This window comes from Saccoglossus kowalevskii, chromosome 10 (genome assembly GCF_978046115.1).
Source record: "Saccoglossus kowalevskii chromosome 10, keSacKowa6.1, whole genome shotgun sequence".
Classification (NCBI taxonomy): Eukaryota; Metazoa; Hemichordata; class Enteropneusta; family Harrimaniidae; genus Saccoglossus; species Saccoglossus kowalevskii.
The window spans coordinates 14,742,932-14,766,578 of NC_140650.1; the positions used below are offsets into that span (position 1 = coordinate 14,742,932).

A 23,647-nucleotide genomic window follows, 5' to 3' on the forward strand; every position below is an offset into this window, starting at 1 on the left:
AACACATTAACATGTACCCCAGTACTGGATACATAAGCATGATTTCTCTCACTGATTTGACTGTGTAGTGTAGTGTAGTTGTCAGTTGTTTAGTTTGTTCTTGTAGATCGTTTTTTGTTGTTTGTAACTTTCTCTTAAGATTCACAGATGTAGTAATGTCAATTGGGAATGTTGGTTTATATAGATTTACATACCCACACTTATACAGGGGGTATATATATATATATATATATATATATATATATATATATATATATATATTTATATATTTATATATATATATATATATATATATATATATATATATATATATATATATATATATATATATATATATATATATATATATATATATATATATATATATATATATATATATATATATATATATTTTTGTTTGTTACAAAAGTAGACACAAACAAACAAAATATTATAATGCAAATTGTTTTATTAATATATTACAATACAAATCATTCAAAGACAGTATTCAGGAATAAACCATTTTAAAAACAAGCATGTTAAAGCAATTTGCTGGAATTTTATATACACAAAAGTAATAACTAATTGTTGATAACAGTATAGCTATTTGTACTGAGATTTAGAGGACGGATAGGGTAGTACAAAGTATATAATGTGGCTATATAGACAACACTGCACCTGGTTTTGTATAATTATCAGGACTTAGTGAATTAGTATGTAAATATTGGATAGACATCATAGAAAAGATTCTCACATTCACACAATCAGGGGATCTAAGTTACTATTTTCTAATGTTCAACTTGCACCAAGGCTGGGAAGGTTCTCATACGTAATCGTTCCACTTCTGCTCTCAGTACGGCCACTTCCTGAGCTTGTGCCTTGGCTAGGTCTACTAGTTTACGCCTCTGCACTATGTCATGCATTCTCTTCTCAGCTCCGGAATCGGCGTGTTTGTCAGCTGCGGTGTTAGGAAAGACAAGCGAATGTCAGTATGAAAAAGGTATACACAAGTTTCTGCAGTATGTTCATTATGTTTCCATTTTCACCAGAGAAATAATGACTGGCAATTTGCACCCATATGTTTCATATGCTATCCAACCACCATACTCACCATTGACAGAATTGATGTGCTTTCTTTCTGTTACAGAAACATTCAGCTCCTGCAGTTCTCTCAATAATTTTCCATTTTCCTTCTCCTTCCTTCTAATAATTTTACGAATTTGTGAGAGGATGTCTTTACGTTCTCTCACATTCTTTTCATGATGCTGGTAAAAAATAAGAGAGTATAGAAGGAGGGATAAAACTCATTGTATCACATATTTGCAAAAATCATTTCAACATCCCAAGTTTGTTTTTTATAGATTTCAGTAGAAGTAGAAACCATTCAAGGCATGAATATACATTTATATGCAAATAAATACAGATTTCTGGAGTAGCATTAAAAAGGAGCAGACTTACCCTATCCTGCAAGTCTAATGTCTCTTCCAATTTACCAATTTCTTGTTGAATCTTTGATTCATGATTTGAATCATTCAAATACTGTAAAATAATCCAACATCATAGAATATGATATAATATAATAATATATACACTAATGTATTTCATGCATTAAAACCAAATATAACAAATATAGGTAGTACCGGTATATAACTACCATTACATTTTGACAATATTACGCAAAGACACTTACGGCTTGAAGTTGCCTTGTAACTTTCAACATCTGAATGTCTCTGGCTTTGTTCATTAAATCTTCTATTTGCATCAAGTTTTTCTTATGTTCCCTGAAAAAAATACATGAACAAGACAATTGCATTTTAAATTGAAAGAAATCCTGTTTGCTAATGTATTGTATTGTAGGCCTGGACTACAAATAAAGAATATATTATGCATGGATTTCAACCCTGAATTAATCAGGTCAATGGATTATTTATCTAAATTTGATGAATGGTACAGGAAACATTCTTGGAACAACTATAAATTGGCCAATTATTATGCAAATTAGTAAATAATATGCACATATTTCCACCCAAAACTCATCAGGTCTGTGCACTGTCCAAGAGCATTACCAAGTTTCATTGAAATGTGATGACTGGTTCTGAAGATGGAAAGGCTAAAATTAACTATATTACTATGCAAATTAGGTAATTAGTATGCACAGATTTCAATCAAAAACTAATGAGGGTTGTACATTGTCCAAAAAAATGCTTCCTGGACTACATACTATTGTAGGACAAATTGAGGCAAAAGTGTGGTTAAAAACATAAAAATTTGTAATTTTCCCACTAGGTCTCACTTAAATTAAACCATCTAATCAATGGAATGATATAATTACGATGCTTACCATTCCAATACATGGATTCCTTTTCTGAAATCTTTACTTTCAGTCATAGCTGCAATTTTCTGTTCACCTAATTGCTGGAGAAGCATAATAACAAATAGTATATCAACAAAAAACAAACATATCACAGAAATGCCATCTGATCAGCAACTATTTTTTTAGTTGTACCATAAACATTAAACTATGTAAACAGGGTCCTGTCCACATTAAAGGGATGTCAATATGAGAAATAACTTTTCACTCATTTTTCTGTTCATAGAGATAACACATATACTCATCCAGATAAATCAATCAATTTGAATAAAGTGTTTTTAAAAATAATTTAAAGTAATTTAGTTTTTAATTAAGTTGACAGATGTACAAGTCAGTACTGCTACTTACCCGGATTGTAGCATTGAGGTCTTCAACAACACCGCGATGAATCAATATACTATCTGAATGATCATATATAAACGGACCGGGAAAAACTTCAATCTGACCTTGCTTCAGTAGAAACTGTATTTCCAGATTACACATAAAACGCAGCTTTTCATCTTGCACGCTAAAATTCAAGGTGACTATTAGCATTAACAAGGGGAAAGTGAAACAATTTGTCACCAAGCAGATTGGTGGAGAGCTGATCATGTTGAATAGAACAAATCACAAAATACTCCTATATGTATATGGAAATAATAGCAATGCTTTCTGAATGTTGTATGAACCACACAAACACACCGCACTGTCTGCCAAATTTGGAGCGAATTTAAATATTGAAATACAAAATATTGAAAGTCTAAGTATGGATATGTTTTGCAAACTCAATTCCTGCAAAAATCAGAACAATACTTTCTACACGAATGCTGAAAACCACAACAATATTTTACTTTCGTGACAAGATCATGTCCACTGTAATCACAGGTAACATAATTTATATATGGTACATAAACAAACATGCAGCCAGGTCATATCAGGGAGACAATTCTTCATATAACCAGTCAGTTGCAGTTAATAATTGTGATCATTATAATGAGTGATATAACTCTTACCGAAGTTGGGCTTCTAACAACTCATCTATTTCAGCTTTCAAATTTTCATCTTCTTCTTGTCTTTTTTGTAAAAACGCACTCAAATCAGCAGAAATCAATGCTTTTTGTTTCACCTGCAACAGAAACATATCATTTGAATGGCAGGAATGAAAAAGCTTCATTAGTTTTAACCAAGTACATGAACAAATACTTTAAAATTCAAAAGGCACATTCTAAGGATAGAAAACTAGAACACCCTCCCCTGGGAAAAACAAATCTTTTAATTAGATCTATAGTTGCACATGAAATAGGTAATACTCACGTTCTGCTCACTTTCAACTTTACTCCTTCGAGCAAGAGTCATCTTTTGCCATGCTGAATATTCCACGCCCTCTGGCATATGTGACTCATCATCTAAATCCTCTAAACCTTTTAATATATTTAGGAGTTGTTGCTGTGGGGAGACTGGACGATCACCATAGGGACTCCCAGATACTAATACGTCCATGGATGGTTCAGCTCCCCTTCGACCTCTGTGAGAGTGTTACGGAAAATAAATTATAGACAACCATATGACGCGCTCATCAAAATGCAAATATGGTAAATGTTCTGAATATTATGGCATTATTCCCTGATTTCTAAGAAATAAAGATACAGTCTTAAGCATACCTGGGTCTTCTTCTGAATAGTTTGTACAACTGATCCACAATCTGAGCCGGTGTATCGTAAAACTCTCGACGGAAAGCTTTATCTAACACTTTGTCTTCAGCAACTAATATATCATAAGTATCACGGAAGCTGTCAGATTCTTTCTTTGCAGTATGAACAGAAGTACCGGTAGAGTTCTGTAGATAGACAAAATAATATTGAAATTGAAATAAAAAAATATAGCCTTTACTATATTGATGAGATTATTTAAATTAGTCTAGAGAGGACAATATATTAAACACACATCAATTTTCAATTGGGAATTTTAAGTGCCGATGATTTTGAGTGTTATTTATTCAGTCCACAATAGTGACCTGTGATTCACATAAGAAATCTTATTGATATTCACAGTAGTCTCCAAGATGAAGTTTACAGAAAAGATAATTTTCAAAAATGAACTTTCAAATGTTAGTTACTTTACAGAAGTAAAGATTGTTTAAGAGCTGAATTGCTGAAGATTTGAATGTCAACCACCTACAGGTACATTGTATTTACTATAAAGTTAGAAAATAAGAAATCTACCTTCTTGCTCTGTCTGGATTTTAATCTCCTGTTCAATTCAAACTCTTTAGTTTGTAGTTCTTCTTCTTGTAGCAATGAGTACTGCAAACGGACGATCTTCAGCTCTTCCTGTTTGTGAAAATATTAGAATACAAATACAGGTATAGATTATAGCTACAACATACATATGTGAATTTAGTTGCTTCACTGTGGGGAGGTGGAAGAAGTCTGATTAGTAATGTTTGTTCCTGCCAACACCGAATTAATTAACTGTTCACTTTATGTCCAATTCCACATACAATACTTTTCCATCAAGATTTTCTATCATAATCAAACATTGATACAAGAGTGGGACTAATATACCCAACTGTATACAAAATAAATATATAATAAATGTATAAATAAATTTGAAGAACACAAAACAAATGACTGACAAAAATTGAAAAAACAATCCACAAGAGCCAAGCAAAACAAGTGACTATACTACATACACCCCCCCCCCCCTCATAGTCAAATCAGTAAGAGAAAGATACATGGACCTCATGGTATACTAGTACATGAAATAAATTCAAGTGTTTCAAAAAAAGTGAGCACATTCTGCTCTAGTTGTGGAACAGACCATATATCTTTCTCAGTCACAATGAAATGGTTTCTGCTTGAAACCGAGTTCTACATCAGAAAAGTGATATTGATGCTATCTGAGATCATCTGTTATTGTATTCAACCACAAGCTCATTGTATCTGTCAAAAACCTTTTGAAATGTTAAGGCCAGTTAAGGCTCTTGGTTGAATAGTTTTGACAAATGAAGACAATGTCTGCATATGTACTACAGATTCTGGCATATAAGATGAGATGAGATATTGCTGCAAAGTTGTGGAAAATATAGTAAAATTAAAATCATCTCTATTGTTGTATAGTCTGATAGAAAGCTATTTTCATGGTCTCAACTAGTAATTCATTTTAATGTTATAGGATCAATTGATCAAACAAGCTTCGCATGACACAGTCCTTGTTAGTTATCAAATTTAAGATATATAGTTTTGTTTTTAGTAATATAGCTGGAATATAAACATGTCAGGAATATGATTATTAACATTAAAATGATTGACATTTGTATCTGATCGTCAAACAAGTACTTGTCCATATTGAGAGATATTGCTCTGGAACAGCATTCAAAATCAGCCATTTTGAATACATGTATATATATATAACATGATGTATAATGAATATATAAAATTTGAATATAATCAGTCAAAGCATTTAAGAGATATGGCTCTAGAACCCAAATCATTAAAGCAAAATGGCCGTCAGTCAGCCATTTTGAATCCAATCTGAAAAATAAAATGACGTGCATCAGGAACCCGTCTAATGTATGCACCAAGTTTGAACGAAATCCATCCATAAATACCAGAAATGCTTGATATATGAGAATTTTTTAGCACAAAAATGACCACCATTCGGGTATTTTGAATAGGATCGTCAAACCAATACATGAATATCTGTTTATCTATGACATAATGTATAACGAAAATTAAAAATTTGAATATCATCAGTCAAAACAAGTCAGACACACGGAGGTCAAAACATTAGTCCCCATTTTCGGACTGCGTCTGAACAGGGACTAATTATCAATGATTTTAAGTTAGTCCCAGGATAATTGAAGTTTGACCCACATCTTACAGATTTAGTTTACAATGTGTTCAAGTATTTGTTTATTTGACATTGATAAAATATAAAGCTTGGTGAAGCTTCACGCTGTATGGAAGCCACTGTGAGAAGAACAGAAAAACTGTTTGATAATATTTATTTTTAAATACCTAATGAAGATATACAAATGTACATATACTCCATTTACATTAACACTGTTACCTACCTGATTGATAACCATTTCAGTCTTAATCTTCTTATGAAACAAGTCAGTTAATTTATCATCAAAATTAGCTGTAGTGTCAGCCAGGGTGGTCTGAATCTTCTTCAACTCTGCATCCAGGGTCTGAATAACAAAACAATAAATGTTGGAACAATAGCATAATGCAAATGTTGTAGCATTTCGTCATGCTGGAGTGTGATGATTAATCAGCAACTTGTAGGTTTGTTCAAAGTGAATGCACACCAACTTATTAAACATTTTCTATTTTCTATTTTCATGATTATAACATGACAAGCAACGAATGAACTAAGTGGCAGATTTGATGAAGTACTGAAACAAAAATATCACGTGACCTTGAAACCTAGATTTGCTTTTGCCACTACCAAATATTACCTTGCGATACTTCTCTCTCTCTTCATTCAGTTCTTTTACTTTCTTCTCATACTCTGCTGCTTGTTTCTTTTCTTCTTCAGACCACTCCTCAGCTGCTTTACTCATAAAAGCAGGCACTGGAATGTCCTAAAAAAAAAAATAGTGATAATCAAGATAATACATCTATTATATAGGGTTTAATAATTAGCTGGGTATTAATTTTGCCTATTTCACCAACAGTGCTAAATTAAAACTCAGTAAATATTTCTCTTTCTATAGTAGATAACTTGGGAGCTGTCAGAGTTTTGATAATTGTCAATTCATTACTGCCACATTGTTTTATTAGCTGGTATATTATTGATGTAGCGAATTTAAAAGAAAGTATATTCTTCCAATGAGATTGTTGGCATTTTAGCTAAATTAAAATACTGTTAATTCATGCAAAATTCGGTAAAATGGCATTTAGCTAATTTATAAGACTTTACAGTATATTCCTGAAGTTAGGAATTGAGTTGATGTAATCCTTAATAGCACAATAGCATTTATACACATTTTGTGGAGTTGGAACTACTCACCTTCTTAAGTTCGTCTTCTTTTTTTACCTCTAACACACCACCCATCATCATATCCAAGGCACGCTCACGTGCATTGTCACCTTTCTCTCGTAGGAGTCTCTCCTCTTCTTTCCTTTCCTCCTCTTCCAATTTACTTCTTTGTTCGGGTGAAATGTATTTCTCTACTTTCACCTGAAAGGCATTTTTTAGACAAACCTGATAACCCCTGTATCATACTACTGGTTGTGTGTCAATTTAAAGGGAACACACACACACACACACAAAAACCCATCTATTGCACAATATGTGTTTTCATTGAATGATAAGTAAAACCTGGTTACGTTTTAATGAAGCTGTAACTAGAAAATATCCTCTCTCTGCAAATTGCCATATTAATAAAATTCATTCAATTTTTTTAAAAACTTAATTTAAGATTCTAGAACATTGCTGACCACATGTTCATTCTTTCAAAGAAAAGTTGTTTTGTAATGACGCTTGTCTTAGATGAACATACTATGCTTACTCTGTCAGTTTATAGTAAATTTTTCAAGATTTACTGAATATACTGAACTGAGATATATATGAAAAATTAGTATTATTTCTTGCTTTCTACTAATACTCAAAACAATTCTGAGAAATGAGACAGATAAAAATAATAATTAATTTGATTATAATTTACTATTATGTAGTAATGTATGGAAAGTTGTGAAAGTTGAATAGCAATCAACAGGTGACTTATATTTCAACTTTGACGACTGTATGCATTTTAACTTTGTGAAGACCAATGTGCTGAATACAAAAACACATTTTCATTTTCACAACCTAAGTATCTGTACATTTGGCCTTGATAGCAGTATAATGTAATGTTGTGAGAGACTTACTTCAGAGTCATCCACAGTCAGCAGTCTCTCTGGCTTCTCCTCAATGGTCCATTCAGGCTGCCAGACTTCCTCTTTACTGTTCAGATCTTCCAGTACTTTGCGGATTCTCACATTTTTCTGCTTGATTCGTGCAATCTCCATGTCTTTCATTTTGTACACCTCATCAAAATCTTTGTTGAAGTTGGTTTTGATTCGGTAAATAGCATCCTGCAGGAGGGAGGAAGAAAGGGAGGGAGAGAGAGAGAGAAAGAGAAGAGGGTTATAGAATGATAAATTAGGATGCCTATTGAAGCAATATTCCAGTTAATAACAAGTTCTTTTTCACTGTGCATGTACATAAACAAGTAAGTCTTCCTATAGTAGGAGATAAGATATGTGAAATAAACAGTGACTATAAGATCAAAACAAATTCATTGTTTCTTCTTGTCATGTACATTGTTATCAATCTGAGGTTTATTATTGCACATGTTTTAATTAAGACAATCAGAATTATATTTACCTTGAGTAATACAATTTGATTCTGTTTCTGTTGTTTAGTATGTAATTCAAACTGACTATAGAATAGCGGATTGCCTCCGCCGTACATAGCACCAAGACTGCCAGTAGTGGATGGATGTTCTTTTCCATCACCTTCCTCTGAGTCTTCATCTTCTACTTCATCGCCCTGGCAACAAACACAAGAAGAAAACTCACAACCCTACATTACATTTTGTTCACACAAAACAATAAAAGCTATGTGCCCATTTTCACAGTACGACATTAACACCGTTAACACTGGAAATGCTTTTATAATTGTCAAGGTTTCTGAAGTTCCCTTAATTGTCTTGATTTTCCTTGTGTCACTTTATAACAGCATATTTGACAGTACATGAATCTTTTACTTAATAAAGTTGAGTATCTTATATACTGATAATAAAAATACAAGTCATGACATACCCCAGCAGTGCCTGGTTTGATAGGTAATTCAATAATCTCTTTTCTAGCCTCTGATTCAGCAATTTCTATTTGTCTTTGCTGAGAAACATAACCTAACATCCCAATTTCTTCTTTGGTTCTTCCTCTCATGGGATAGTTAGTCACTTCAACAAAGTTACGGAATCCCTGCAAGTAAAAACAAAACTTTTAACATGTAGCACATTGATTATGGATTTCTGGTGGAGAAAAGAGATAATTATGATATGATTTATTACAATACATACATTAGTGTTCTCCCCATGCTGCGACATATTTTGCATAACACTACAATGGATCGATCATATTCATTGGATTCATTTTTAATGGTGCTAATCTTCTGCTACTACTGACATTTGGATATATTATGATATCATTTCTTTCTATTATCGATAATAAAATTGGTCCTGAACAAAATATACACCCAGATTCATGATAGTCTCAATGGACACTGTGCTTATTTGTAAGTAAAACAATTTCGAATGCCCAAGTTTCATGAAGTAACGGTCACAATTTGTGGCATTTTGGAAACTACATGGTCCTAATTGCCCAAAGATTGCAGCATTGGCTCCATTGTGAGCAAATATTATGTGAGTTTTTCCTGTAAAAGCATACATCAAACAAGTCTTTTCAGAGTGACTACACACTCCAAAAAGAGGTTTTCATGCAAAGAAACACACTTTTTTCAGGCATATTAAACAACTTTTTTAAAATTAATCCTATTTTGGATGCTTGGTAAAAAAAAAACATATATACCCAGGAATGCCCTGAATTCCTTAATAGTAAAAAAAAAAGATGTGGGCTTGTACGAAGAAAGGGGCTTATGACTGGGAAAGGTTCAAATAATATACACCGATTAGTACTATCAAGTCTGACGGTCATCTTATCCATGTGTACCAAACAGTGTTCACTCTAAACTTTTTTTTTAATAGAAATTTTCTCAGTCAAGTGACCAGATTTCTTGATGAAATTAAGCACTCTAAGAAACATTTCTTGCCATTACCAGCATTTTTTGAAGGAAATCACAATATAACATTTGCTTAGGTGGAACACTGGCACCAAATATTAATCAAGTCAGTGGTTCAAGTTTTTGTCACATTAACACATTGAAAATGACATTATCCTCCTCTCCCAAGTGCAATGCAAAGTCTAATTTCAGAGAAAAACAAAACAAAAACATATTCGCCAATTATACCTTGAGACTTCTTCCTTTCACAGCCATGGAATCCCAGCAAGTCTGCTTGATGACATCTCTTAAGTAGATCTTAGCCAAGTTCTCAAATTCAATATCTTCATGAATCTAATACACAATAAAGTAACATCCACTTTAATTCAAACAGTAGAGTATTTTACAAGTATTAGATAGAAGGGCAGAAGGTGATAGGATGCTACTTATCAAGGCTTATCAAAAATCAGACAGGCAATTACTGAAACATGTCAATGGATGACATTTGTTTGTAAATTCCAATCCGATCTACAACTAAGGCTTGGAAACTACAGATATCATGCCAACAGCTGTACAATTAAGGAGGCTAGCTATCATGATATCATACTCGTGCAAAAGTTATGGATTCTTAAGGGTATGTTTCATACCACTTGGCATAGGGGCTCGCACATCAAGAACAGGAAATCTAGCCATTGAAACACAAAATCCATAATAGCCCCCAATGATTTTTATAACAGAAGTTGTACTGACCTGTTCAACTTCTGCATCACCTTCAGCTTGTAGTCTTTGTTGTTCTTCAACATCAAGGTTGAATTCGTGGTGTGCTAACTGTTCTGTGTCTGGCAGCACTTCGTTTTCTTTCATCATGCTTTGAATCTGAAATTACACATAAATATAAACCATGGCAGACTAAATACACAGCAAGTTTATAGTAAACAATCTGAACGTTCTCTCTGCCAGGAGAATCCAAAATGATAACTGATCTGCAAGTTAAAATCAAGATGCCATAAATTCCAAACACCTCTAGATAATGATAACTAACTGGTCTCCTAATTTTTTGACAATACTCTGTGGGATCTTCCCTACATCCTCTAATAATAAAACTGTAGTAAAATAAATGTAGTAAGTCAAAATAAATGTAATCAAAATTATTAAAAATTAGTCAAATAATTCAGTTTCTCTTTTTTGTTTTATTTTGATTTCCTCACATATGGGTTATAGAAATTCCCCAACATTAGATAAAAGTTGTTAGAGTTGTTGTAACCACAAAAAGATGACAATTTTGAGTTAAATTTCACAAATATCTTGAAATATGTACATACAGCAACTCACACCAAAATCAAACTTGGCCAAGATCCCAAATTAGTTAATAAAAAATTCAAGTTTGAAAGAAACTAGATACTGTTTTTGTAACTATGAGTATATTTTGTCCCTCATATACCAGTACTTTTGCCTTTATCTATGATGATAAAGACAAGGTAATAAAAATACAATTATGTGGTACATGTATGAATAAATTACATCAAATCACTTACAGTTCTTCTGAGATCTCTGACTTCAGTTCTCAGCAGTCGTTTCTCATTTGAGTACTGCTTGTCTTCTTCTTTCAATGCCTACGCAGCCAAGTAAGAGATTCATTTCAGTCGTTAAGATTATCAAATAAAATACAAAGCAATTCAAGATGCTCACAATATTGGTCATTTTATAATATCACAGAATGTGTACTAGTGTTTGTTTCAATAAACTGTTTTGTTTTTCATGTTATAATGCGATGACATTTGTGGGCAGACAAAAGTTAATGATAGTCACTGAGACTCATAGTATTAAAGATCCCAATGAAACATTCACTGGTACACAATTTCTTGATTTCTGAAAATCTGTTTCTTGCTAAAATAAAAGTGGTTTACAGCGATTTTTTATAAATATTGATGGGAGAAATATTCTTGATCTGAAATACCTCGATTTCCTGTAATTCCAACCATGTTGGGTCATCTCCCGGTGTTGGAGTAGGAGTTGTATAAATTTCATCGCTTTCCATTGCTTTCTTCTTTTCTGACTTTTCTTGAGTCTCTTTCTCTACCACTGAGGGCGCTCTTGATTCAGGTTGGGATGCGCTTGGGAACCATTCCAACATGTTGGCAGAGACATCATCTTCTTTCTTTCTTATCCCAGTCAAGGCGGCGTTCACAGTCCGGAATGTTTCTATAGCTGAAGAAGCCTTGTTTTTCCCAGAAGCAGAGAGACTATAGCAAAATGTTTAACTTGTGATCAGTACTATGTAAACAAATAGAGAAACCATGGTAGGCTTGCTTATATCTGCGAGAGACCTTGTTGCCATTCCATGCATTACTGTATATAGCAAATAGTGCTGTCAACATACAGCTTTCCAAACTGCTGGTTTGAATAGATCGATACACTCTCTATAACCAATATACTAGTAGTAAGGCATACACACATTAAAAGGTTAACAGATACCTGAGATTTCGGCATAGCTATGCCTCTGTAATGTTTGGACTTATACCAAAAATATGCTATTAAATCTATAATTGTACTCACTTCCAGGCATAGCAGTTGAGGGTTCCATCTCCAACGCCACACGTCATCATGTACATTGAGTCTGATGAGAATACGGTACACTTCACACCACCAGTACGATAACTATGAGACACCACATTCACTGTACAATCCTGTTTTTCAGACAACAATATTATTTTACTGAACTAAAAAAAGCGCAGTACTATATAAAGATCCCAAATTAAATAGTATTTTGCTCTACATGATTTGTGGCTGGCAAATTCAGTAATTTCCCCATAAAATATTTTCAAATATTCATTAAAATCCAGGTCTAAGAAATTGTTTGATGAATTTAATCAACAAATGCTGGGGGGAAAAAATGAGACAGTACTTCAGAAATTGAATATTATAAATAATGTATTCAAAACTGCTTACTTCCTGCTGGTAGGAATTGTCCTGATTTGATGGCATTTGAGAGAAAATTTCACAGCTAAAAACTTGTGCAATTTTTACGGATTTGCAAAATTCGCAAAATTAAAGAGGTTTGTAGTATAAAAGGTTTCTTTTTTATTCAGAATAAATGTGACTCATTATGAACCATTAAGAATGCAAAAAATAACTTCAAATCTTTATTAAGAGAAAAATCTGATTTATAACATGCTCACCAATGCGTCCATAGCTCTGACAAGTAGCCGTCCATCTGGAGCACTTGTTGCAATCCATTCCTGGTGTGGTGACAGTAATACATTACCCCCTGGTAGTTCATGACCAGCAAACTCATTTGTAGGTTGTAAGTAAGATGCCTTGTTGTTCTCCTGGTAAAAGTAAACATAATGTATGGAATTACCATCAGTATGTGGAGGAAGATAAAGAAGAGATTTCCTTGGTTCATGCCTAAAATCCAGGACTGTGTGATCACTCGGGTGAATAAGAAGGTTTCAAACTTGAATCAGGCGGGGTATATTGTAGTAAGTAGAAGCAGGATTAGGTTTGAGTTAGATGCATACAAATATGAAAACTATGCCTATAGACCTTACAGCAAAGTAAAAAACAATAAACGGTCAGGCAGATGCAAAAAGGTAAATATCAAATTCTTCTTTATCCCCTCATTTTTTTCATAATCTCACTCACCACAAGGGACGCAGAGGGGGGAAGTGGCACCAAACTAAGAAAGGTAAATAATTCATTCAACCAGTCAACAAAATTTAAAAAAAATTAACATGAACTTTATAAGAGGTATCATTGCTTAGTTTATTCATGCAACATACATCAACAAGATGACTAGTGAAATCAACACAACGTGCAATGCTTATACTATGTAGTGTGTTTTTTTTAGCATTACCCCACAAACATTATCTAGAGGCAGTGTTGAAGATAAGATATCTTTCTGCTGCAGAAGAACAAATGAAATAAAGTGTTCAAGTGACTCCAGCTAACTGCCAACATGATGGATTTCATGACATGAAGTGACGCAAGGTGTGTAGGAAGAAAAAACTGAAATAATTACAATATAATACATATGTGGTACTGGTATATAATATGTGGTTCATCAGGACATCACAACACATTGACAACATGATTCTACATGTATACAGCTGTATCTATTAAGTATTTTAATTTCAAATTTCATAGAGTGTAGGGAAGATCATCTAACTGGTATTTTGTAAAATTAAAAAAACAACAACAAGATAACTTTTCCTTCATAACATATGTGTGAAGATTGCTCAACACAGAGATTTGTATGTATAATGCTTGTAACAACAGACTTGTGTGTTGACATTAGTTATGTAGCTGATGTTTTTATAAATAATTGTAACATGTTCAATCTGAATCAACCCATCTGAAGCTTTATACATGGTATCTCGCACTAGAAAATTATTGCCTTAAAACTGTTAAGAGGCTTAAAAATCTAACTGAATAGGGTGTTGCATTTGTTTACATTTTGCGCTTATGCCTGTGTGCAGTGACTAGTTGAAAAAAAAAACGGTCGTTCACATCGGAAGAGAAAATAATGGTGTTGTTGATATTAAATATACATTTATGTATCCCTATTAATAAAACAGCTTTCAGACAATGTAAGAAGTCATTGTCACAGCAGATTACGAGCTATTGTGGATTGGTAATCAAAATTTGTTATCAGACATTCACATCCTGTTATATGCTGATATGGAAACGTATGACATCACAGTGCGACAGCCTATTAAAATTACACACTTGTGTACACTGTTATAGACTGTGAAATTTGCATATTTGGCTGTGCTCTGTGAATATTTCCCACCAAATATGCAAATTTCACCCAAGAAATCTTATACCGGCAATCAAATACTCATGCTGCTCTTTATAACCTCCAGTTACATATTTCTGAGAAAAACTACCACCAATTTGGAAGCTCAAAAAATCAATGAATTCATTGTCAAAGTCGTGAAGTGCCTACTTGGGGCAGTCCACTTAGAAGTGGTGTGAAATAAAAATGTCTAATAAGACTGAAACAAAAATATGGTCATGCACTTTAATTAAATAGACTAGCTAACTATCTTTAAATCTAAATTAAAATTAAAATTAAATTTAGACATGCATTTTTTTTTCATTTTTTTAAAATACATGCAATTTACAGATTATTGAACTCAAAAACCCTGCCTTTTCTGATCTAGCTGTTCTCGCGGATCTAGGAGTGGAAACTTCTTCAACATCTTCATGAGTATTCTTAAAAAACAGGTAAAATATGAATATGAACATTATTCTGCCTACTTGTGATAACTATTGAAATAAAGACAAAGCAATTCATACATGTTATTGCAGCATCTAGCAAAGCAGTTTTCTAATGACGTCAAGACTTTGCGGTTAATTTTTGTTAGTAGACTACGATGACTGAACTCTCACAAACATCATTTTCACAACGGCTGTTATTCCACCAAACCTTTAGTACTACCAAACAGACTTTGCATACACAATGACTTACCTTCTTTGGGGGTTCATCTGGAAGCTGAATCTTTGATAGTTTTTTATGATTGTAAGAGAGTGCGTAGATGATTTCCCCAGGAGCCACAGCAGCGCCGTACGAGGGAATAGCAAAGTTCAGATTCATTCTGTTGATCACTTCGTCTTTCAAGTCACGCTTGAGACTGTTGTAGTATTGATCATTGCAATCTAGCAGAATATAAACAGAAAGAATCCTACCATATTAGGAAATACAAATTTTAAATATGGAACAATTACATGCATAAGCGTTCTCTAATAATAAAAAATAAACAAGGCAGCCCGCAGCGTTTGACCGGACCACACACAAAGAAGTTCGCTAAATCTGTTATAAACTTTTTAGATTTCCACATTCCCATGATGTATCCTTGAGAGGAAAAGATATATAATACATTAAAGGGTTATTATGATGAGGATACCTCAAAGTATGCACTCAGGCAGTACGCGCTCACATCAACCTCTTTACTGTCTTCTTAATAACCTCAAAGTATTGAAAAGTGTGCAACAAAAGTTTTTGAATTGCTTTCATAGATTGTACTCAAATCCAGACCAAAACCAATTAAAACAAGATCAAAACATCAATTGAAATCAAATTACAAAAACAGGGATGAAACCTTCAGTATAATTTGATGAAACTCATGATGTGAGTGCTAATTAATTTTTTTGTAAATTATCTAAGAAATCATCTCATCTCTCACCTTTTATAAAATCTTTTTTAATATCAAACTGTATTATTTTGTGCCCGGCACTAATCTTGCCATCTTGGAAGGGATTGGCAGTCACAACAACTTTAGTGTGGCCGTTCTTCTGAGGAGTATTACAAGAGATACTCATAACCTGCCCTTCAATAGCTACAAAAAGACAAATAAAGAGAATACAATTCACATGGCTATAATAGTAACATTGTAGAAAATGAGATTGTGACACATGTCTTACACACTGATGTCCATTGTCACTAGAGCTATATGGAAAATTTTTTTTTAAATTCGCAAATTTTTCCATGACACAAGATCTACAATAATTTCACATGTTTCACATTACTAGTTAAAATGACAAAATTAAAACTCTGTGAATAAGTTATGCGTTTACATCATCTTCCACTTTTTGCTAGTCACAGGCTGTCTGCATATATAAATTTACTTGTACTCACGCAAATGTCCCATAATCTTGAAATCAGTGGATGGTCTTGGGTCAATAATGAATATGTGTCCATCATCAGAGCCAGTCAGCAGATACCGACCGTATTGTTCATAAACAAGATGAGATACAGGGTTATGATGTATGTGCAGACGTGTTATAATGCGTGGATTGTCAACGTTGCTGAACTCAACAAAGTACACATGACCGGTTAGCGTACCGATTGCAACAGTTCGGGATGATGGACTGCAAGCGATACTGGACGCCTGCATGATACAAATGTAAAATTCATATTTCAATAATTAATATCACAACGCGATCAAGCCATGTATGCCATCAAGCAGTTGAACAAATAAAATATATTTCTAAAATCCCACATACAGAACATATACTACTCACTGATTTTGCAATGGCAATGCTTGAGACAAGTTCTGGTTTGTCAAGGGACCACACTTGTACCTCACCATCTTCACGAACAGTCTGGTTAAAAAAAAAATGTATCGTTATTGCAATGTTTTGACAAAAGTGTTAAACACCAGAAAATTTAGCAAAGTACAAAGGTTATTGATGGAACACCGATCTGCTGTACATATATATATACACTATATACAGTACCTTCAAATCAATGTTGGAAGTATGGCATTTACTGTTGATACTTACAACACAATGCTGGTTACCAGGAGCCAAGACGTCAACACCAACAAAATTACCATGATGGTGATCAAACAATAAATCTGCAGCTCCAGGATTATTTGGGTCATATAAATGAATAGAACCCTGTAAGATGAAAAAAAAAAAAACAATTTGTTAAGTGTCACAAACTACCAGGGTAGTTGGTTAATATTTCTCCTATAAACAAGTCTTGTACAATGTACACAACAATTACACCTTTCTGTTGGCTTTCCCAATCATGACAATTTGTGGCTACATATACCGTAGACACAGTATATTCTACCACAAGTGGCAATACATTGTCAATTACTGATACCATTGACTAGGATAAGAGAATAAGCAGGCATGCTTCATTCTCGCAAGAACACATACATTGTACGAGTGTTAAAACATGTCTGACATGATACTTACCTTAGGGCTTCCAATGGCCAGTTTAGTGTAATTAGTCGAGAAACAAAGTGACGTTATTGGTGATCCCAGTGGCCAACTATCTGCTAAACTGATGTCATTACGGGCGATGTTTAAACAGCGCAGTGTTCCATCCTAGATGAAAGAGAAGGTATTAAATGTTCATTGTTATACAACACACACATTGTATTTCTGTATACCGGTATTCATAGTAACATTACTATTAGTATGAACAAACAAATTACACTAATGCTTGTCTTCAAATGCTGCACCAAAACAGAGAAAATTACAAATTACCTCACCACCAACAAACAGTCCATCTTTATGCAGTGCCATGCATGTTAAAGAACCATCTCGCATAACATTATTATAGCTTGGACTAACTGTGGATGTGCTTTCTGGATCTACAATTGAAACACAGAAACATCAAATCAAAACGATTCATTGCCATATTGAATATCCTAAGGCTCCTTCCAATGTCCAAAAGTTCAATCACATCAGGCACACCAGTATATTTAAAAAGAAGCTTGGTTAGTGCCACAGTGCTGTCTATGAGTTTTTCACCACATTGGCCTATTCACTTCACTGTGATTCTAGAGATATTCAGACTTGCCAGCAGTTGATGAAATGTACCTTCAGTGATGGGTGTACTAGGTCTGCCATCCAGTTCATCACTTCCCATCTTAGATGGTATACTGGGTCTGAATAAAACATCAACTTTCTGGGACTCTGAGTCGACTCTCAACAACTGTCCTCCTTCACAGCCAACATAGACTTCCCCTTTGGCCGTCCAACAATGAGAAACTGGAACAACTTTGATTTTCAAGTCATCTTTGATACCTGGAAATAAAGGGGTATGACAGTCAGTGATTGCTAGTCAGTAAAACAAATTATAACACCTTCAGTCCCAATACACTGCACACATAATAATCCCCCATGCAAAAAAACATTTTAAAATCAGTACAATATAGATAATATCACCTTTTATTTCAAATAAAAAAAATATCTTTCAAGACATGCAAGTGTTAGTAAGAACGCTTTTATGTCATTTTGTTAGTAACAGAAATCCTGACAAGTACACATTACACTAGATTTAAACCAAACAAACCAAACCACCCATGCAACACACTAAGGCCATGACAATCAGTTTGGCATTCCATCAGGGGAACTCACCACAATGAAAAATAAATGGATGACAACAGCACAATAATGCAATAAAAAGAAAATCATATAGTTAAAATAAATAAAATAACAATAACAGTAACAGAAATTGGGACCACAAAACAAGTGTGAAATGTCTGGAAAATAAACATGTCATTTTTCGCAAAACTATAATAATCCATGAAATACTGTGAATAGTATTGTGTAATATACAAAATAAATTTATGAGTGTACAACTGAAGACAAATTAGTGAAGTTATATGAGAGCGAACATACAATGTTTTTTTTTTGAGATTTATTTATCATTATATTAAAATCATTAACCTCCAATATTATTAAGTTGAGTAAGCTGTTTTATACAGTACCTTCAAAGGTTTCAGCCATTTCTCCTACAATACCAGCTTTAGTAGGCAAATCTATTTTAATCGCCTGCTGAGCAGCTCTGTTTGTAGCTCCACTTGTAATCCGGTCCGGGGCGTTATCAACTGTCCCATCTTCAGCTGGCAATAGCACTTTACTAAAAGTGAAATAAACCATGCACGAATATAATGTATGTGATTTTGTGCTGTCTAGTGTAGAAAAAAAACATATCATCGAAAAACACACGGGCAGTGTAGAAACTGCATCTGACAGAAACATAGATGGGGAGTGTAGAAACTGCCTATGACAGAAACACAGCGAGGGCAGTGTAGAAACCGCATATGACAGAAATTATTACAGAGGGGGCAGTGTAGAAGCCACATATGACAGAAACACAGAGGGATGCAGTGTAGAAAGTGCATATGACAGAAACATAGATGGGACAGTGTAGAAGAGTAGAAGCTGCATTTCACAGAAACACAGAGGGGCAGTGTAGAAACTACTGCTATATATGAATAATCACAACATCAATTTTTCAAGAATTGATGAGAAAGAAACAGAAACATATCTTTACCTTGGTATTAGTAAAAATTTCTTGTTGCACTGTTCAATGTTCCAGAACGAGAGCTGTTCATTCCCGGCTACACAAACTTTATGCCAGTCTATAGGGTTGAATGACAGGGTGCTGCAGCTCAAACCGTTCAAACCCTGGCTACAAAGCTTCTCACCTGTTTCCCACATCCTGTTTAAAAATATAGAATACCAATACATGTCATTTTTTTTCATTTATTAGCATGTTAGGAATTAAAATCACTTGTTTATACATGGAGGTATAGGTGGAATAAAATTGATTTGAAAATTACATGATGTAATGCATACCATATTGTTAATTTAAATTCAGGAAGTCCGGAATAGCTTGCAAGAAATCGACCAGAATAGGAGAAAGCCAAAGCAACGTATTCCAATTGTGCACCATCTGCAAAAAACACATAAGAATGCAAAAAAATATTGGAGAAAACAGGCTCATAATATAGTACAATGTGCAAACTAAAAATACAAAAATATTCAAACAAAATTCTAATTTGCATAGAAATAGTTGCAGTGATAAATTCAACCATTACAATTTTTTTGAACAGTAAGAATATGCATATGTAAATACATAATCTAGTGGTATGTTTACATATCAATATAAACTGACTCTGACAAAGCAGTCAATCATGTTTGCTGAATAATAAATAGATATGGTTTGTCTCCAGATATGTCATATATTATGTATATACAATCAACCAAATGAAATGTCAAACCCCCCTTCACAAACACATTCTTTTTTTCTAAAATGTTGATGAATTATTTTATGAATGTAGTCTTGATCATTTGAAATTATAGGACTGCTGGATCATTTCTTTTATAACATGATGAAATGAGCAGGAATAATTATTTCATGTTTGAACTGTTTTATTGCAAGTGCAAGTATTAACTATACAAATCACAAGTAATGCATTTTTCCACACAAGAACTGTGTAGCCATTTTTCTATCAAATGGCAATCCTGGAATCAACCAGGCCCTGCTGAACAAGGTTCCCCTAAAAGGTGCATCTGTAAGTTAATGAATGGACAAGATTTTTGAGGGGACCCAATTTCAAGGCCAAAACATCTACAAATGTAGGTAGAAATAAATGCCTTACACCCGTGTAATTTCAAAAGAAACCAATGTGGTTTTCATTTATTAGGTGAGGTATCTTGGCAAGCTACCGGTATATATATTCGTGAATATGACACTTTGACGAAAAAAATGTAACTTACTTTCACAAATAGACTTGTGAAGAAATCCAGACTGCATATGTATGAATATTCTAGGATTGATGGCTTGTTCTGCAATGGCCACAACATGGTAAGAACCACTAACTGCTATTGTATTGATTCCTTCACCGGGGCTAGGGTGCACCGTCTCTTTCTTATCCTCTGTATTGTAGAACTTGATATTACTGCCACATGCATAACATAATGTATTGTGATTGATGTAGTCAGCCTTTGAACCATTGTATCCTTGGGCCCACCTAAAATTTCAGAAAATAAAACAAAAATTGGAACTCAAGTTTGACTGTGCTTGCACATGTACAAATATGGATTATCATTACAAAGTGAATTACTTAAACATGCACATTTATTCTACATGCATTCATTAGTACAGAGGCATTAAAAAGACTAGTTGATGATTGTAGATATACATGTACATGTAAAGTGAGTGATGATTGAAAAAGTGCTGTGGAATAAAAGATTAAAAATTAATTCTGTGTATTATTACATGTACGAAGTCCTTGGCCACAATAAAGTTTTTAAAATTAAGTTGAATGCCCAGTGTTCTATCCAGGCATCTTTGAGCAATGTGGTTTTAAAATTCTAATGGTTGAAAAGAAGAAAAAATATCAAGATTCTGATGTACTGATATATGGCAGACCAATATTAAGTTAATGAGATTTACTTCACTTTGAAATTAAATCTTCAAGTTCTTTAGTCAGAAAATGTTGTCTGTGATTCAATGCTGCAATGAGATGGTGAAAAATTAATTTCTGGCTATTGGTATAAAAGTTCTGACTTGAATATCTTCTGAATGCTGCAACTTGCATTTGGTGTTTGATACATATTACTTCATACTTCAATGGATGTTAGAACAACATTTTTAAACTAATAAGTAGATTGTAATGTTATTATTATTGTACTAATATTAATTTTGTTATCGATTATTTTTCATGATCTATAACAGTATTTCTTGTACTTATTTTAAGAAATGTATCTTTAATTTTGCAGCTCCTGTACAAGTGAGCCCCTGATTTAAAAGAGTAGCAACAAATAAATAAAAATAAAAAAAAAATATGTCAAGGGCTTCCAATAAAATATAGTGTTAATAAAACAGCAAGGACAATACCATAAATATATTGTATTGCAAGTTCTGTAACCTACAGGTGCATGCAATCTGACGAAAACAGAAGAATGGAGATTTTGACAGTCAAGCTATTTTCTTCAGCCAAATGGTTAAACCATGAACTTCAGGGCAAGTACACTATGATACATGTACAAGCAATACTTATTTACTAGTTTTCAATTTTAATTAATTCCTTGTTTTCATGGTTAAACTAGTTTTCAGCTGTGTACACCTAGGGTAGATGTCAATATGTTCTGTCATTTCTTATTTTAACCGTCAAACATGAAACAATTATTATTTTAGCAAATCCATATCTGGCATTCCGTTTGTGTGATTCAAAATAATGTGTTTACGGTATTTTGGAAACAAAAAAATTATGCATGATATATATTTCAAATTCAACTTTATGACATTCAATCAAATAGGATATAGGGAGTTTAAAGTGAAAATTGCAATTTAACTAAAATATCATTCCAAGCAGTTTAGAAACACATAATGTTATAAATTGAGGTAATTTGATTGTTGAATCTCATTTCAAAATTGTTAATTGCTGCAAGGTTGGCATGCGCTTTAATTGTTACAGACATATACACACATTAAAAATTAAAAATACAACTATAGATATAATCATCGTCCAATGGCATAATGTAAATAAATGTATGCAATTAAATACTGGTAACCCAAATACCAAATTATTGCAGCTGGACGCGATTCATTGCAGTGCAATTACATATGTGTACAAATCTAAAATCCTTTTCATTTGTAAACACAAATCCTAATAGACCATATGAAGTTCTACAAGGGTTTTGCAAAAGCCCGAATATACTTCTTAATTACGGAGAAGCAATCAATAGCATGCTTATGGCTGAGTGGCAAGTGAGAGGGAGCTTTGAGCTCAATGATCAATCTGTGTTTACCAATGTTATGATTGGTTTTACGTGGTGTTATGCTTGACATTTTGCCACCTACCCCAAATCAAGAGAACCAATAGTGTCCATGGCTTTCACGGGGGACTGCTTTCAACAAAATGTGTTCATGCGATCCAGAACTTAGATGAAAAAGTCAATAGATCCATACAGCTGAAGCTTTCCGACAAAATTTACGCCTGTTGCTATGGATGTCACCTTCTGCGCGTGCTCATTTGAAGTAACAGGAAGTACGTTTTTGTACGAGATTATCGCGAGACTTTATCAATAAACTTTCCTTGACCTCTTACATTGTAAAACGCGCAATGTTATATAAATTTTATTTAATTTACACCTGTTGTTTATGCTATAGAAATATTTCGGTTAAATAATTATTGATTGCTGGTAATATAAATTATTCTAAGTTTCATAGCTGACTATCACAAATGACGACACATTCCATTTTCGAACTTTATGCAAATGAGC

General features: G+C 33.5%; 1 protein-coding gene across 2 annotated transcripts; it reads right to left on the reverse strand.

The window, feature by feature from the left end:
- Positions 1 to 430: 430 nt before the first annotated feature.
- LOC100377024 (cilia- and flagella-associated protein 43-like) lies at positions 431 to 23,391 on the reverse strand. 2 transcript variants are annotated; one of them, XM_085504294.1, is made up of 35 exons: positions 23,226 to 23,391; positions 21,137 to 21,390; positions 20,213 to 20,309; positions 19,908 to 20,075; positions 19,339 to 19,490; positions 18,446 to 18,643; positions 18,110 to 18,216; positions 17,816 to 17,947; positions 17,393 to 17,509; positions 17,132 to 17,212; positions 16,746 to 16,998; positions 16,294 to 16,446; positions 15,579 to 15,766; positions 13,285 to 13,434; positions 12,662 to 12,792; positions 12,063 to 12,348; positions 11,641 to 11,718; positions 10,856 to 10,981; positions 10,355 to 10,459; positions 9,145 to 9,309; positions 8,708 to 8,872; positions 8,209 to 8,415; positions 7,349 to 7,519; positions 6,795 to 6,920; positions 6,405 to 6,524; positions 4,552 to 4,659; positions 3,991 to 4,166; positions 3,644 to 3,854; positions 3,343 to 3,455; positions 2,699 to 2,858; positions 2,321 to 2,394; positions 1,670 to 1,760; positions 1,438 to 1,518; positions 1,091 to 1,244; positions 431 to 937 (listed from the first exon to the last, which is right to left on the reverse strand). In XM_085504294.1, exons 1-35 carry the CDS (start codon positions 23,252 to 23,254, stop codon positions 768 to 770), a joined length of 5,097 nt encoding a protein of 1,698 aa, XP_085360420.1. In that variant the 5' UTR covers positions 23,255 to 23,391; the 3' UTR covers positions 431 to 767. The 2 variants fall into 2 exon arrangements, with proteins under 2 accessions (XP_085360420.1, XP_077865529.2); XM_078009403.2 differs by having other exon boundaries at positions 18,446 to 18,652.
- Between the last annotated feature and the right edge of the window lie 256 nt (positions 23,392 to 23,647).

What these genes read in the sequence shown, in the direction of transcription:
- LOC100377024 (XM_078009403.2), bottom strand. Translation starts at nt 23,254, where the DNA reads ATGGACACTATTGGTTCTCTTGATTTGGG. An exon ending in AATGGCTGAAACCTTTGAAG is followed by an intron (nt 18,653 to 19,338) that starts GTACTGTATAAA and finishes CTTTATTTCCAG; the next exon opens with GTATCAAAGATGACTTGAAA. An exon ending in TCAGAGCTATGGACGCATTG is followed by an intron (nt 12,793 to 13,284) that starts GTGAGCATGTTA and finishes TCTGAAAAACAG; the next exon opens with GATTGTACAGTGAATGTGGT.